At 49.1% G+C, this 15,207-nt stretch overlaps 1 protein-coding gene across 1 annotated transcript in view; it reads right to left on the bottom strand.

Annotated features, from left to right (window-relative positions):
- The window catches only part of MARCHF4 (membrane associated ring-CH-type finger 4), a 93,786-nt gene that overhangs the window by 9,905 nt on the left and 68,674 nt on the right, over nt 1–15,207 (bottom strand). Inside the window, exon 3 of the mRNA XM_058809885.1 lies at nt 8,826–9,018. Coding sequence (XP_058665868.1) covers nt 8,826–9,018 — 193 coding nt within the window. The remainder of the gene's footprint in view (nt 1–8,825; nt 9,019–15,207) is intronic.

The raw sequence follows: 15,207 nt of genomic DNA, 5'->3' as shown, positions 1-15,207 counted from the left end.
AAAAATGAGAATAGTTTCACAATTTTTTCATTTTCTAAGGGATGCAGGTCCTGTCTGAGCCCAATTCCTCCAGACTATTCCAGTCACCTAAGTGCTTTATCACTAAGAGAAATACAAACCAATTAGGAGAGACACAAAGGTGAGTACAGACCACCCTTGCCATCCCCCAGGGTAATGTAGGGCACATGGGCTAAACTAAGGGACCTGAGATGCCTGTGATGTGACACATTGGCATGTGCATGGTGATTGCCTCTGCTGCCTCACTGGAGTGAGATGTGGGCATCTCTCCCCTCCAACATGCAGGAAGGCATCCCAAGGATGTCAGGCAGAAGGTGTTCATGTTGGTATTTGGCCAGCCTTTTGTTGGGATAAACATGTTCCTGGGACATGCCATGGTGCAGCCTGTCCTGTGCTGCTTTGTCCTTCACAGCCATGACAAAAAAATACCAACAGGATTTCTGTGAGACCTCCCAAAGCCTTTCACCTTGGGTGCTGCAGCCTCTCTCTGCTCCCTGATGATGTCGCCACAGGTCTCACCCCACCTTCTCCCCTGCAAAGGTCTTCTCCTCTCCCACAGAGGCACTGTTCATTATTAACAAAGGTGGTAGAAGCCAAAAGGACTAGGGTCTGTTATTTCTGATCTGTTACTAGCTAGAATCTCTAAGAAGGCAAAACACATTCCTTCCTTCTCTGCACATACAAGGGTCTTCCACCAGAGCTGAAGGCTGCAATATCCAGATGAGTGAATGCTGACAGAGGCTGAGGGGCAGGAAAGAGTTTACCTGCACCTATGGTATCTGCCAGTGCTGAGCTCACAGGTGTGACAGCAGTGAATGGAGCTGAGCATGGCTAAACCTGCAGCAAAGGGTTTAGAGAGCCTTGGAGAACACAGAAAGGCTCTTTGTGTGGCTGCGGCTGAGCAGAGTGAATTGTCCCACCTGGCATAGTATGGATATTGTGGAACCAGCTCTGCCATGGGACACAGGGGCTCAGGCTGTGGCTGTCATTCATGGGTAATGGTGCAGGAAGAAAAGCACTGCTTCAGGGAGTAACTTGCAGGAAGAATTAACTTCAGCAACTTAGCCCATAGGCTTGTTTGCAATGTTCTTCATTACAGCCTGTTGCATCTGGATTGAAAGATGGCTGTGCTAGTAGGTAGCCATCAATCAGTCTCTACAAGGTGATCCCAGAGCTTGATTAATGTCTCTTCATATTAATCTCTTCTTACCTCTGCTTCTGGCACCTCACTGAGCTGGGGACAAACCTCATCCATTGTACATGATGGGTGACCCCGCTGTGGTCTCATCTTTGACCATGGAGTTGAATTCTCTTGCAACAGCCACAACAGCCTGCCATGGGCCACAGCTTCCACCTCCAGGAGTGATGTGTCTGTGGGGATGCAGGCTGTAGTAGGAGGAGTGATGGGACAGAAGGCAGTTGGAAAAACACAGCCTGGCACAGAACTGAGGACTTTTTTCATCCCTTACTAGACAGCACAATTTGTGCAGCTGGCATGGGAGATCCTACCAGCTGCCTACAAGGGAATTTCCTGCCAGTGTAGAGGTTGTGACAGGCAGGTGAGCGCTGCTGCCTCTGCCCACGTATGGAAACTTAACTGGGGACACCAGGCACGTGATTTTATCAAGGAGTTTAGTGACAGTAAGGCACCATTCTGATTGCAAGGTATCACACTTGAAAGCACAAGATGCAGTTCACAAGGCGAAAGAATTTCTTTTTTCCCTCAAAAAAAGTTAATTGTGTTGCCCTCATTAAACGCCGAACACAATGATCCACTGGAGCAGAGAGCACCATATGGTTATTCACAATAAATCTCTGGAGCCCTGCTGCAACAGTGGGACCCTGCTGGAGATGGATGTGGGGAAGGAGTGTGGAGCTGAAGGAACACATGTGAAAGCCCAGGTGCTGCTCAGGTTGTACAGGAAGCCAAGTTCCTTCCCTGCAAAGAGGGAGAGGGTTCAAAGCCAGGTCCAAACCTGTGTCTCTTTGCTCAGCAGTGATGTTCTGGCTCTGTGGAGCGAAGCTGGAGCTGTGCTGGAGTCCCGTGGGCACACAAAGCCCCTGCAGCCCTGCCCACTGCTGGGAGAACACAATGCACACGTGCCAGCTGCCCCTCTGCTCTCTTATGGAACAATCAATGCAACAGTGGATAAAAATAGGTCCCTTCTTTCAGGGCAGAAGGGTGGCTTGTCTCAATTTTGCCGAGCATCCGCTGTTCCTGGATAGCAGCCAAGGAGTCAGTGGCCAGATCAGCTTTGCAGCGTCGCTTCTCCTGATGCTGGCCCAGCTACAGGGCCCACAATGATTGCTCCCCAGGAGGGACCCTGCCCAGCTGGACTGAGAGCCCCATAACATGCCCTGGGGGGACTCTTCCTGTCTACACAGCCTCTGTACAGCTGATAGATCAATGATGTGCTCAGTGGTTCTTAAAGCACGCACACTGTGGCTGAATGTGTCCAACCAGAGTTCATGGTGAAGAAAAGGTGACTTTGCTGCCTAGCTTTATCCCAGCCGCCTGCTCTGAAGGTAGGAGCTGGATCTGGCCACTCCTATTAGCTCCTGACAGCTCCAGTTTACATGCAAATTGGGTAAGAAGTGCATGAAGAGCATGGCAAGCAGTGCATCAAGCTGAAAGCTGTATATTCTGTATATTCTCACAGATCTCTTCCAGGTATGCCAAAGTCACACACATTTGCTGTGTGGGCTGCTCTCAGGTCTCTCCTTCAAAGACATTTGCTGAACTTCTCTGCCTTGTGCTCTGCCTTTAGGGTGTCATTGAGCCAACATGTGGGTTTGGTGCTTCCACAAAACTGATTTGCTACCATGGTAGCAATTCTTCCAGCTTTGTACCTTGGGGGACTGTGTGGACTTGAATGAAAACATCTGCTTCCCTTTTGAGAATGGGACTGATACAGATGAAGACCAAGACCCCGAAGACACTTCATTTCTCAGTTTCTTTTTATTTCGTTGTGACTTTGACTCCTAAATCCTTTGAATGCTGAAGGCCCAAGTGACCTGGCTAGATAGCACCCTGAGGCTACCTCAGCCCAGCATTTTCTCTGTAAGGTAAAGCTCATTTAGAACAAAACCCCATTAGTCTTGGCAGGAAGCTTGAATTGTCACTGTTTCAAGGAAGCTCCATTAATTACTGTTCCCACTGCACTATGAAAGATCAAATGCTGTGGATCGGTTTTAATTGGCTATTGATTTCTTATGTTATTACCTATGGTTGTGCTGAGATGCTGTCAGACATACTGGATGCTTTTGATTATTCTTTCTGGCAGCTGGGATTAAAAACAGCAGGCAGACATTTCCTGATCTATAATGGATTGCCATGGTGTGCCAACAAGACTCGTTGGCTGGATGAATGGTCCTGCTCTGCCCATCTTGTGCTGCTGAGGTGCAGTGCTGTTTTGAAGGCAAATACCATCAGGGGCCAGCCAGGGAAAGAGTGGGAAAAACTTTAAAAAGCACGAGGATTTAGTGCTTGGAGAAATGCACTGCTGTCAGCACCAAGGCAGGGTGAGCCAGGGAGCAGGGACTTGGGCACAGACAAAGCAGAAGTGCCCATCAGTCAGTGATCCAAGGAGAGGCAGACCAGATTAATTTTGCATTGCTGGGGATAACCCCCCAGCATGCCAGCCTCAGGGATAGCCCTGTGATCCCAAGCAGGCCGGCACACACAAACCCTATCACCACAGCCCTGTGCACACAGCCTGCTAATGGCCCTCCTGGGACATGCTTCTCCCTCAGAGCCCATCTGGGGATGCCTGAGCCCACTCTGTGACATGCTCTCATTAGCTGGCAGAGTTCCTTCTTGTTTAACAGGAGATGCTTTCCTGTCCTCCTGACCCCAAATGACACCTTATTCTACAAATGTCGACTTCCCCTAATTGCACCTTGACAGAGAGAGAGGCAAACCACTCCTTTCCTCTCCAAGGACTGTCATTTAATTAACAGGCAGGTATCTCTCAGGATTTCGAGGCCAGCTCTAAGCTGCTACTCTCTCTGCTCAGTACCTGAGGCCTGTGAAGGCTCATGCCATTTGTCTGTGCATTTCAATATCGGCATTTTTGCTAATCTCACTATGCGAGAGATTTACCTCTTGGATTTACCTCTCATGGACCATGGAGAGAGCAGTTAATCAAATGAACAGTCCCCATCTCACTTCTCATTCCCTTCCTGGTTCCTCATCTCAGATGTCTGTGTTGTAGATGACTTCATAGCAGAGCTGTACCTATGCTGGCACCATCACCAGTTTCTAGTTTAATCCAACTCTCATATCTGTCCTACAGACATGACCAGAGATAGCACAGATGAAAGAGAGATCAGAATCAAAGACATCGAGGCTGGCTGGATATCAAGAAGCATTTAATTTGTTCCCCCTTCATAAACTGGGATCATCTCTGCAACCTGTTCTTGACATATGTTTTCTAACAGGTTCTTAAATAAAATCCAGTACTGGAGGTTCCCACAAATCCCAAGCAATCTTTTCCAGTGCTTCTTGCCCTTCTGTTAGATGTCTGAGAGCAAGGGGCAGAACAGTGTTAAAAGCCCATCTTGCACATCTTGCCCAGAAGGACAGAGATTCTGGCGCTTGGGGCCATACCACCTGTCCCACTGATCACGAGGAGCAGACTGGTTTTAATTTGGTTGTGGTTTTTGTTTTCATCACGGGTGAAGAGGTAGATAATGGTTCCTGTCCCTCCCAACTGTTTTTGTGGGGCATGCTAGATCTAGATAAGTCCAAAGAAAACTAGTATATTACTGAAGGTTTAGTGACTGAGGGCGAAATCCAGACCCCTGGATTTTGTTCCACAGATCAATGGTCTCTGAGTAAACAGTCATATTTTGAGAGCTCAGCTTGGAGATGATCTGACCATTTCAGAACATATGAGGATAACAACAACCAAATAATGTGCTGAGGGAGCTGTATGAAGCAAGGAAGCACTTATGCCCTCACCTTTGACTCCACACTGGAAAAGATCAGTGCTGCCATGGGATTGTCCATACAAATTGCCACAGATATCTCTATCTTGGCAAATTGCTACCAAAATCCCTTACTGACCAGGTAGAGAGGAGATCACACAAAACAGCTGGGCAGTTGCTGGCTGCCTGTCTGATTTTATTCACACCTCTGCAGAGTTGGTGACTCTCCATTTGAGACTCCACAGTGCCAGAGGAAGTGTCCTGCTGAGCATCTTCAGTGACAGGGTGTATGAACCTGCCTCCAGGACAAGAATCACTGGCTACCCAATGGATGTGAGACATCTAGGTATAACAGAAGTGCAAACTGGCAGGAACTACAGAGAAGCTCTATTTCAGCACACCTGCTCTTCAGTAAGTACTTTGTCTTTCAAACCTCTGCTTCTCTGCTAGGGAAAGAAAAACCTGGGGCTCAAACTGGAGGAAGAAACAACTGGAATTCATGCAATTACTGTAGGACCTATGGTATCACATTGTGCTAGCTAAGGCTGCCCAACGTGTTACAAAATAAATGTACAGACAGCATCTTACATTAGCTGGAAAAACCAAGTGTGGTAGAACCGAGTGCACCTAATGTCCTGCCCTTTCCCCATGACTGAGCATTTCTTAGTTCCTAAATCTTTCCTACCCACCCACAGGCTAGGTAACAAAAGAGGAAAAGGGCTCTACTGCAGAGGAGGAGACACTGAATTGCACAGACAACACTCCAGTATTTCAAGATCCATTTCCACTGTAATTATCCATGAGAGGTTTTATCCTAAACTTGCAGAAGTTAAACTAAAACCCAGGGACGAATAACAAGAGGCTTAGGGCCATGCTGGCAGTCAGAAGCAGAACTTTCCATCTCCAGAGCTGCCTTTGACTATTTTTCAAAAGGCCCTGCATGAGGCAGTAAGGTTTGGAAGAAGGGTAATGAGAGGGAGAAAAGCTGTTCCACAGTGAGGAACTCACTTCAAGCCTTCTAGGGACACACTGCTGCACCCATCACAAAGTTATAGTGAATGAGGAATTCACCTCAGTTGCAGTGTTCATAGAATGGGTTGGGTTGGAAGGGACCTTAAAGATCATCTTGTTCCAAGCTGCCTTGGCCAGGGACACCTCCTACTACTCCAGGTTGCTTAGAGCCCCTGTCCAATGTGGCCTTGAACATTTCCAGGGATTGGGGACCCACAACTTCTCTGAGCAACCTCCTCCAGTGCATCACCACCCTCACAGTAAAGTATTTCTTGCTAATATCTAACCTTATTCTCTTTCAAATTGAAGCCATGACCCGTGTTCCATCACTACATGCCCCTGCCCTAAGTCCCTCTCCAGCTCTCTTGTAGGCTCCTTGACATACTGGAAAGGAGTATCCCCAGACCCTCCTCTTCTCCAGGCAGAACAACCCCAATACTCTCAGCTTGTGTTCATAGGAAAGAATTCCCTGTGATCAGTCCCTTCCCCTGGCCTGACCTGGCCTTGCCCCTCAGTGGGACAGAGCAGCCTTTTGGCCAGTGCTAGTGCACGCCCTGAAATCTGCAGGGCTGAGGAGAAGTCACTCAGAAAAGAGAGATGATCACATCAACTGCTGAAGATCTCATTTGTCACTGAGTTTGAACTGGGCAGAAGAGGAGGAGGAGGGGAGGAGAGTGAACACACTCTCAGCTAGTACTGCTCAGAACTTATTTTCTCTCCACCGCTGAGCTGGCAGCAACAGCAGCAGCAGCAGCACCAACAGCTGGGATTTCAAAGAGCAAGTTTTACACTGCAGGGTGGCAGGGGCAGAGGGCTGGCAGCATCACACATGAGCTTTTCTACAGGAATGGAGACAGAGCTCACGTGCTCCAGAACATCCCGTCCCTGATGAGCATGGGTGGGCTGCCTGGCAGCATGGGCAGACGTGCTGCACACAGCCCAAGTGGAGCAGCTCTGGGCAAGAGAACCCACGTACAGACATGTTAACTCACTGCATCTGTGATGCTTCCCACTGCCTTTTGAGTTTGTGGGAAAGCCAGCATGCCTGGCACCCCGGGACTGCCAGCTGTGCAGGGAGGAACAGGAGACAAGGGGATGCCCCAAGTCACGACTCTGAAATGTTCCTGGGAATGGGATGTAAGCTCCCAGCTTAGGGCATTATGCTTAATTGTGACATCAGTGGAGATGCCAATAAACTTATTTTTCCCTCACAGAAGGTGGGAAAGAGAAATAGAGGCCAAATCCTTGGAAAAAATTAACAAAAACAAACAAACAAAAGAACCTAAAATCTGATCTGTCTGCTCAGTTCCCCTTCAGTCCAAGGTTGGCATGGTTTGTTCTCTGCTATGTGGGAAGATTTGCCTCCTATTAACAGATGAGCTAATCAGTTCCCCTCAGCTCTTGAAGCTTTATCAAAGCCAGTTAATCATGTTACTGATGTCTGCCCAGCTCAGAGCTCTCTACTTCTGTCCCCTGCCAACAAGGCAACCCATGTGCACACCACACATGCACTGGGAAATTTTTTTTCCACTTTAAATTATTCCAGCAAGAGAACACAGCCTGTTGTGCCTATTGTGCCAACATATGGGTGCTACCCAGCTTTCTTTAACACACTTTGTTCCTGGGGAAATGTGGTAGGTCCACCAGCATCACATGAAGAAGCAAGATGATCTCTACAGGCCAAGCTCACATCTCATTGCTAGCACAGTGGTGGCAACAGTGGGAGGAATTGGTCTTGGCAGCCCCAAGTCCTGTGCTGGAAGGCTGCTGAGGCCAAGAGCCATTTGAACCTGGACACCAGGGTATGCAGTCCAGAATTCTATCCCTGCCACTGGGTCTGTTTTACTTCTGCACCCAAATTCCACAAGTTGCTGCTCTGTCCTGCTTCTCCCGAGGGCTGGAATGGGGGCTGTTCTTCCCTCTGGAATGGTTCTATCCACACATACACATATCCACCAAGTCAAGAAGACTGCTTTTTCCCACTGAGTTTGAGAGGGCTTCTTCTAACTTCTTAACAGTGATGCCAGGACCCAGACATGAAGAGGTCTCTGGTTCCCTTTTTGCTTCCTGTCAGGGTCACTTGAACTGACAAGTTATCTTGTGGCCTGTGCTTGGGAGGACACTGCTCAGGGGCACATTTGGAGGTGGCTGCTGCTCACCAGAGTGTTTCAGGAGCTGCTGCAGGTATTGGCAGCTATGTCCCTCCATCCTGCAGACCTGCACTGGTCCCAGGGAGACTTTCCTGGGGTCAGGCTGACAGCAGCTGCTGTGCTCTCCAGGCTTGTGCAGTGTGAGTCAGCTGTATCCTCAAAGAGCTGCTCTGTACCAGAAACCTGACAAGGACCCCAGGCTGGCCCGTGACCTGGTTTGGACTTGCAGCTCCAAGGTGGGCCAAAGAAGGGGAAGACACTCCTGCCTGGCAGAGAGACTGGGGCTATACCACCTGTCCCACTGATCATGAGGAGCAGACCGGGCTGGAGAGCCAAGGAGCTGCATGTGGAGAGACCCTTCCACGCCTGGTGTGGGGCAATCCCTAAATCAGCCATTCCAGGATTAGCTTTATTCTCTAAAGCCTGACACTCCCCAGCCTCCCCTAGACCTCCCCACCCACTTCTTGCTCTGAAGAGACATCTGCTTCTCTCTGGTGTTTTTGCCGGTCCCTCTGCCACCCCAGCCAAGGAAACACTCTGGGGCTGCCCAGATGAGCTGAGAGAACAGTGAAAAATGGGCCATAAAAGCAAAGAGGAGGAAAAGCTGTGGGACTCAGTCCAAGCCAAACTGTAGTACAGGCTGGCTCTCCAGGCCATGTCCCACTCCTCTCCAGGGGTGAGTGAGCGGGTGGCACGGTGTGAGGTACAGTCACCCACCTATACAGACAATGTCCATGAAGCCGTACATTCCATAGCAGATCTGGAAGAGCAGGTCCTGGCGCTGCCACTTGGCTGAAGGACTGAAGGTTGACCAGATGAGCCATGAGATACTGGCGATGAGGAAGAGGGAACCCAGGATGGCCGCTGCTATCTGAACCTTCTCAATGACCGTCAGAGAGATGGCCTGCCACTGTACAGGGAGGGCACAAGAAGGAGGAGGGAGGACAAAAGAGAAGAATTAGTTACTTGGAGCACATTACTGTTTTACACCATTGTGGTGGCTTTGGAGATCTCAAAGAGCACCTCTGGGCATAGGTGCTTTTACCCCATCCATATCTGGGATGGAGTATGGCAGTTGTTCAACAGTGCATGGCCTTGGGTTTCTTGGCAGCACTACTAAAGAGGCAATGAATGGAAAGGAGTCCTGCATCTCACCAGGAAAGCACAGCAACCTGAGTGAGGCAGGATGGATGAAGGCAAGACACCAAAAATAACATGCCCATAACAGTAGGCCTGCGATGGCCATCACAAACCGTAAAGCTCAGTTGCTCCCTCAAACAGAAGCCAGGCAACATCCTCATCCAGGGCATCTCAGTACCAAAAGATTAATATCTCAAAGAACCAAGCTTTTTTTTTGAAGGCCTCATATGAGCTGGCTCTGTGCCACTTTGTGAGATCTGACATGATCACAGCCCTAGGTAGAATCTCACAGTAGCAATGCACATCCCACAGAACGTGCTACAAACAACACAAGTTGTTGTGGTCAGGACACCCTGCCTTTAGATGAAGACATATTCAGGCTGTGTTCCAAGGTAAACATCAATGCTTCTTCCTCAGAAAAAGAAAAAAATAGAAGTAACTCCTCCAAATCCATTCACTTTGTCAAAGAGCTTTGTATAAGCAACGTTATAAATATCCTAAACCCAGACTCCTCTCTGTCATCCAGCATAAAACCTCCCCACTCAGATTTACACTGCTGAGAAAACTGTCCTATAAAACCAAGAGCAGAAATTGGAGTCTTTAACAAGACTTAGGGACATGGTCCATAGCATCTTCTGCAAATCAAAAATCAAATCTGTAAACAGGCTGAGGAGAGACTGTCTCTCCTGGCACTGAAGTATATAGGCCACCTCTAGCTGTGAGATACATGCCCTTGAAATCACAGTGGGACTGGCAGGAGGATAAACAAAGATGGACTTCAACCTCCTGCAGGTACAGAGGATTCAGAGGAGTTGAAAACCTTTAGCCTAGATTCAGCCCAAATTCAGTCCCCCTATGAAGTAACGGTCTTGTGAGATCTCAGAGCCCTGCATGTTGGTCAAACATATCCTAGGACAGCAGGATCACCCAGCAAGCCTTGTCCCATCCTTCTGCAGTGCAAGAAGGGAGTTCAAGTACGGGATACCTCTTTAATGCTCAGGCCAGCCAGGAGTTAGCAATGTTTTTTGCAAGGACTTTTGAACCCTGACTGAAGGGTGAGAAGCACAGGGTGACTTGTGCTGGTACAGACACACATGGCACTGCTACCAAACCCCTCAAACCCCTGAACCAAATGCACTTCCCTGAAAAGGGCTGCATTTGGAGAGGCACAAACGAGAGCTTCAGCCAGAGGTTGAGGTCTGTGGGTGGCAGTTGAAGGAGATTCCTCTGCCTCTGCCAGCCTTGATCCTTGGCTTACATCCTGCATGGGCAGACAGCCCTCAAATTGTCCTCCATGGATGTGCAGCACTAGTGAGGTGGGCAGTACCAGCTTATTTCGTAGTTGGCCACAGAAATGGCCACTGAGCTGCTGAGCAGAGAGAGAGCTTGTTCCCTCCTGAAGTAGGACTGGACTCAGCTAAACCCAGTATCTTCCCTGGGCTCAGCTACTGCAGTCCCCTTCCTGCCATCTGCCCCAGCAGCTGACCCAGCCAAAGGCAAACACAGCACTGGGGACACTCAGTAATCTTTTCAACAGCCCATTCCCACTCTGCCACAGCCCGACCTGCTCCATGCCTCCACCAAATCCACCTGGCCCATCTGTGCCACTGAGAAGGTCCCACAGTGAACAGCCTGGAAGTCCCAATGCTGCAGGCGTGCTGGAGTCCATAACAGAGGTGCAATGGTGCAACTCCTCTCCTGACATCAGGCAGAGCAAAGGCCACCCAGCACCCATCACAAATCTGGCTTCTGAGGGTGGGATAAGCAGCTCTGCCGTCCTCCCACCAGCTCTCCAGCTTTGTTCTCAACAGCACCATAAGCCAATAAAGGACAAATCAGCAAGCAATGCCATTAGCCCAGAGCTCCAGGACTAAATTCATGCGGTGGGGAGGGAGCTTGGCTGTGTGCATGGGGTTGCAGTTTCACCCCTGCAGCTTCCCCCAGACCTCATCTCCCATTCCACTGGCTGTGGCTGACTCAGAGGGAATGAGAGTGCTGAGAGCACAGCCTGGGGCTGCGTGCGAAGGCTTCACTGCAGCCCCGCACACTGACCCGCGTGCGCCTGTGCCAGCCAAATCATTCTGCACCATTTCTCTCTCTTGAGGAGGTAATGGACTGGCTCCTCACCATCTGCCTGGCATACTGCAAGGCCTCTGCTAGCAACAGGTCCTTCCAAGGTAGCAATGAGAGGTGAAGGAACTGTTTTCTACAGCTAGAAGCCACATACCACCAACACCATGGCTCTGCAGAGAAAGGGAGGCTTAGGTGTAGCACTAAATATACTGTCAAAGGGGATGTGGCTTAGAGAACAGAAGAGTTACACCTGAGTGCAAAACTCAGACTCTGCTCCCCTTGGCTGGGAACAGGGAGGCTGAAACACTGGCAGGGACAGTGCCTGACACTGCTCAGCTGGCAGTGGCTGCTGGGAAATTCACTGCGGTGATAATGAAGAGCCTGGAGCCTGTCAGCTGTGCCAGGGGGTAGGAGGCTCTCCCCCTGCATCTGGCACTAAGTGACAGTGACACACACAGCAGCAGTCCTGACTCTGTTCAGAAGGTGGCACTGGGGTGTGATTACCCTCTGGCAAGGAGGTAAATGGGTCAAAGCTGAACATTGGGGAAAACAGCCAGCATGCAGAAGAATTTAATATTTTCCACTAAAAAAAAGGAAGTAATAAATGTTGTATTTTCTCTCTGGCAACCTTGAGAACTGCAATTTAGTGTCCCAGATCTAGCTTGAGCCACTAATAACTAGAGTCATTATTTTTCACCTTTTAATTCCATTTTGCTACACGTCTTAGTGTATGAGATAGAAGATGTTAGCATGAGACAGAAGATAGAGCCTCTTACCCCCATGAGTGCTCAGACAGAAAGGTCCAAGAGCTGTTCAGAGGTGGAATGTGCTGATGAATTTCAGCTGCAGGAGCTGGGCTTGACGTGTCCCTGCACTGGTAGCCTTAGGAGCTCACCTCAATCACAGCACCATGTCTTTCAGATTTCATAACAGCCCTTAGAAAATCACCCCTTTTCCCAAGCCCTCTCCAACCTCATTTTGGCCAGCAGACCAGGGACTTGGCAGGAGACCTTATCATCCTTGGATCACCAGTAGAGCTGCTCAGCAACTCTGGAGTCCCTCTACTGGCACATCTGACACCCCCAAAGCTCTTTGTCTGAATGCCTAGCAGCAGACACAGCCCCCTCCCTCCAAATCTCCACTCAAATGTTCAAGACCTAGCAAGATCACAGTAGGTCAAGCAATCCCACTTGTGGGGAGAGACCTAAAGCTGAGCCCTTGTTCCCCCAGCTGATAATGACTCGAGCTCCTGGTAGCCACTGAGCTGCACTAAAGTGCACCTTTTAACAACTCAGCTCACCCAGGTTGTCAGTCAGGAACACGACCTTTAGGCAGGCAGAAAGCTCTGCCAGCGCTGAACAGGTAAGAACTAAGGACTTGGTGGTACCAAAAAGCTTTAAAGACTCCCACAGGATAACAGGATCAGCTTTGTGAGCTCCAGACTCACAGTGGCTTCAGAACATGTCCAAGCAGTTCTCTGTGATGGTCTGCCACCCGCACTGGAAAAGTGCTCCAACCCTCCAAACCATTCTGGAGAAACTGTCTGGAGCTGTCTGTCCTCTCCTACCACCCCCCTGGGCCACGTGCTTTGGCACACCACCCATGTCTGCCGGTGCAGACCACTCTCTCTCAGACCAGTTTCCCCAAGTTTCCCCATTTTGCCCAAATCACAAAGCTCTGCAAACCCAGATGCCTCAGAAAGGGCTTCTTAGGAGCTCAGGTCTGACATTTGTGATGACTTTAGTCAGGGTCCAAGCTGGTACTGCTGCCTTTGAGTATGTCACTTGTTCTCCTGCACTGTTTCATAACCTGCAAGTTGTACTTGACACAAACCTGTTTCCCTGTTTGCTTCAGTGCTTCTGCTTAGAGATTTGTAAGTGAGAGCCTGCTCATGTAACACAGATGAATAATGTCATTACTACAGTATTTAATGCCTGATCTGTATTTCCCTTTCTTTGGCACTTGCAGTCTACAAAGGTTCCCAAGCAGCAGCACAAACATATCCAAGGCAGATACTGCCTGCAGAAGATGTCTATGTCCTACTGCAGCAGCTTGCAAAGAAGTCTCATTTGCTGGAAGAGCCTTCCTGCACTCCCCTGAGAGCTCCTCCATGCCTGCCTCAGGCAGTTCAGTTTATTTTTATTGCTGTATCTGACACATCCCCTTAATACACATCATTAACATCCTGAGCTGTGCTAGTCAGCAATTTAATTCTCAGACCCAGGGTCACAAGCAAGAGAGGTTTTTCCTAGAAGGTTGGAGAGGATCATTTGCAGCTTGGGTGTGGTTCTCCCCTTGCTGCTGTCCCAAGACCTTGGCCATCAATTATCTTCTGGAGGATGTTTTTTTCTTATAAATTCACCAAGCAAAATTAAGCCACTGATGTGGCATAGCTTCCCTGCTGTACACTTCCAGATGCTGTGGCTTATTCAAATACTAGAAATGCAGCAAGGAGGCGGGAGGGCCCAGTAGGGCCATGTCGTGGAAATGTGCAATGATGAAAACCCCCCTCCTCCATGTGCCACAGCATCTGGTAAGACTCAGGCTACAGTGCCAGCATCCTGGAAAACTCCTGTTTAACACACAGGCCTTGAAGTCTCTCTTGCAGTGACTGCACCCATTGCTTGCAGGCTGCAGCTGAAGCTCAGCTGGGAGAAACAAAGCTCATGCTCAACACAGGAGACAACAACCAGGAGACATCAGTAAACTTGCCTCAAGCTTTTTAGCTCAGCATCTCAGGATGAAGCTCAAATGCCCTGTGAGATCAGCTGTTCTTGCAGTTGTGAGTGTCCTGATGAACAGGCCATGTAAGAGCACTCATCAGCTCCTAACAGATCATCACCATGGACAAAATGGAGCCAGAGGAGAACAGAGACCAGATCCCAACCCCCCCAACTGGGGATCTTTGGAGCAGAAACAGCCCACAATGCAGGAAGAGTCAGAGATAACAACTGTAAATCAGAGCTGAACTCATCAAGACTGCAGACAGTTGTTGAGAAGGTTGGTTCAAACAGATTTTCTCTTTGCTAAAATCAGAACATCAGAGTGGATGTGGTTCAGGACTGACTACAAAGGAGGTATATAGATTAAATACACTTCAGAGGCCCATCAAGGTAGATACCTACTCCACTATGTATCAGCACCAGGGTGCAGGCAGTATGATCATGTGCTTCTAAACCCCTGGGCCTTCAGGGCCTTTAAAAAATCATGGGCTTTACATGAGTGTTACAATGGAGGGAAGCATTTAAACCTCCAAGCTTGTGACTCCTGTCTCAGTGACTGGCTAACTGGACAGCAGAATGGATTGGTGGATGGATGGATGGATGGATGGATGGATGGATGGATGGATGGATGGATGGATGGATGGATGGTGGATGGATGGATAAATGGACAAAAGCTCTGGATTTCCTGGTTGTTCACAGATGATGGAATATTTTTGCTCATTCACTGCCTGACTGCTGCTTGGCAGGACACCTGCTGTGTTGTCCAACAACTTTAATCCCCCAGCCTCAGCAGGTTAGCACTATTGCTGCTTTAAGACCTTTGGTCTTAAATGCCTGCAATCCAGGAAGTAGAGAGTAGGGTGGGTTAATTTACAGAGATTAATTCTGCCAAAACAGAAGACTAAAGGTCTCTCTCTGGTATGAAGCTTCCTAATAGCCTGGAGGCTGGAAGGAGCCTGTGTTAATTATGCATGAACCCGGCTGTAACTTCTCTGCCCACACCATGAGTCTCCAGACACATCTGGCCCATGCTGTGCTTCTAAGCACTCCAAAAAATGTGCAGCAGATGTCAAAATGGGCAGAGAAACATGCAGGTCCCAGGGAACATGTGGGTGTTGGATGTGCTGCTCTGCTCAGACCGACTGGACATGCTTCAGGGATCC

This window comes from Ammospiza caudacuta, chromosome 8 (assembly GCF_027887145.1).
Source record: "Ammospiza caudacuta isolate bAmmCau1 chromosome 8, bAmmCau1.pri, whole genome shotgun sequence".
Taxonomy (NCBI): Eukaryota; Metazoa; Chordata; class Aves; order Passeriformes; family Passerellidae; genus Ammospiza; species Ammospiza caudacuta.
This window is presented reverse-complemented; position numbering and strand designations above follow the sequence as displayed.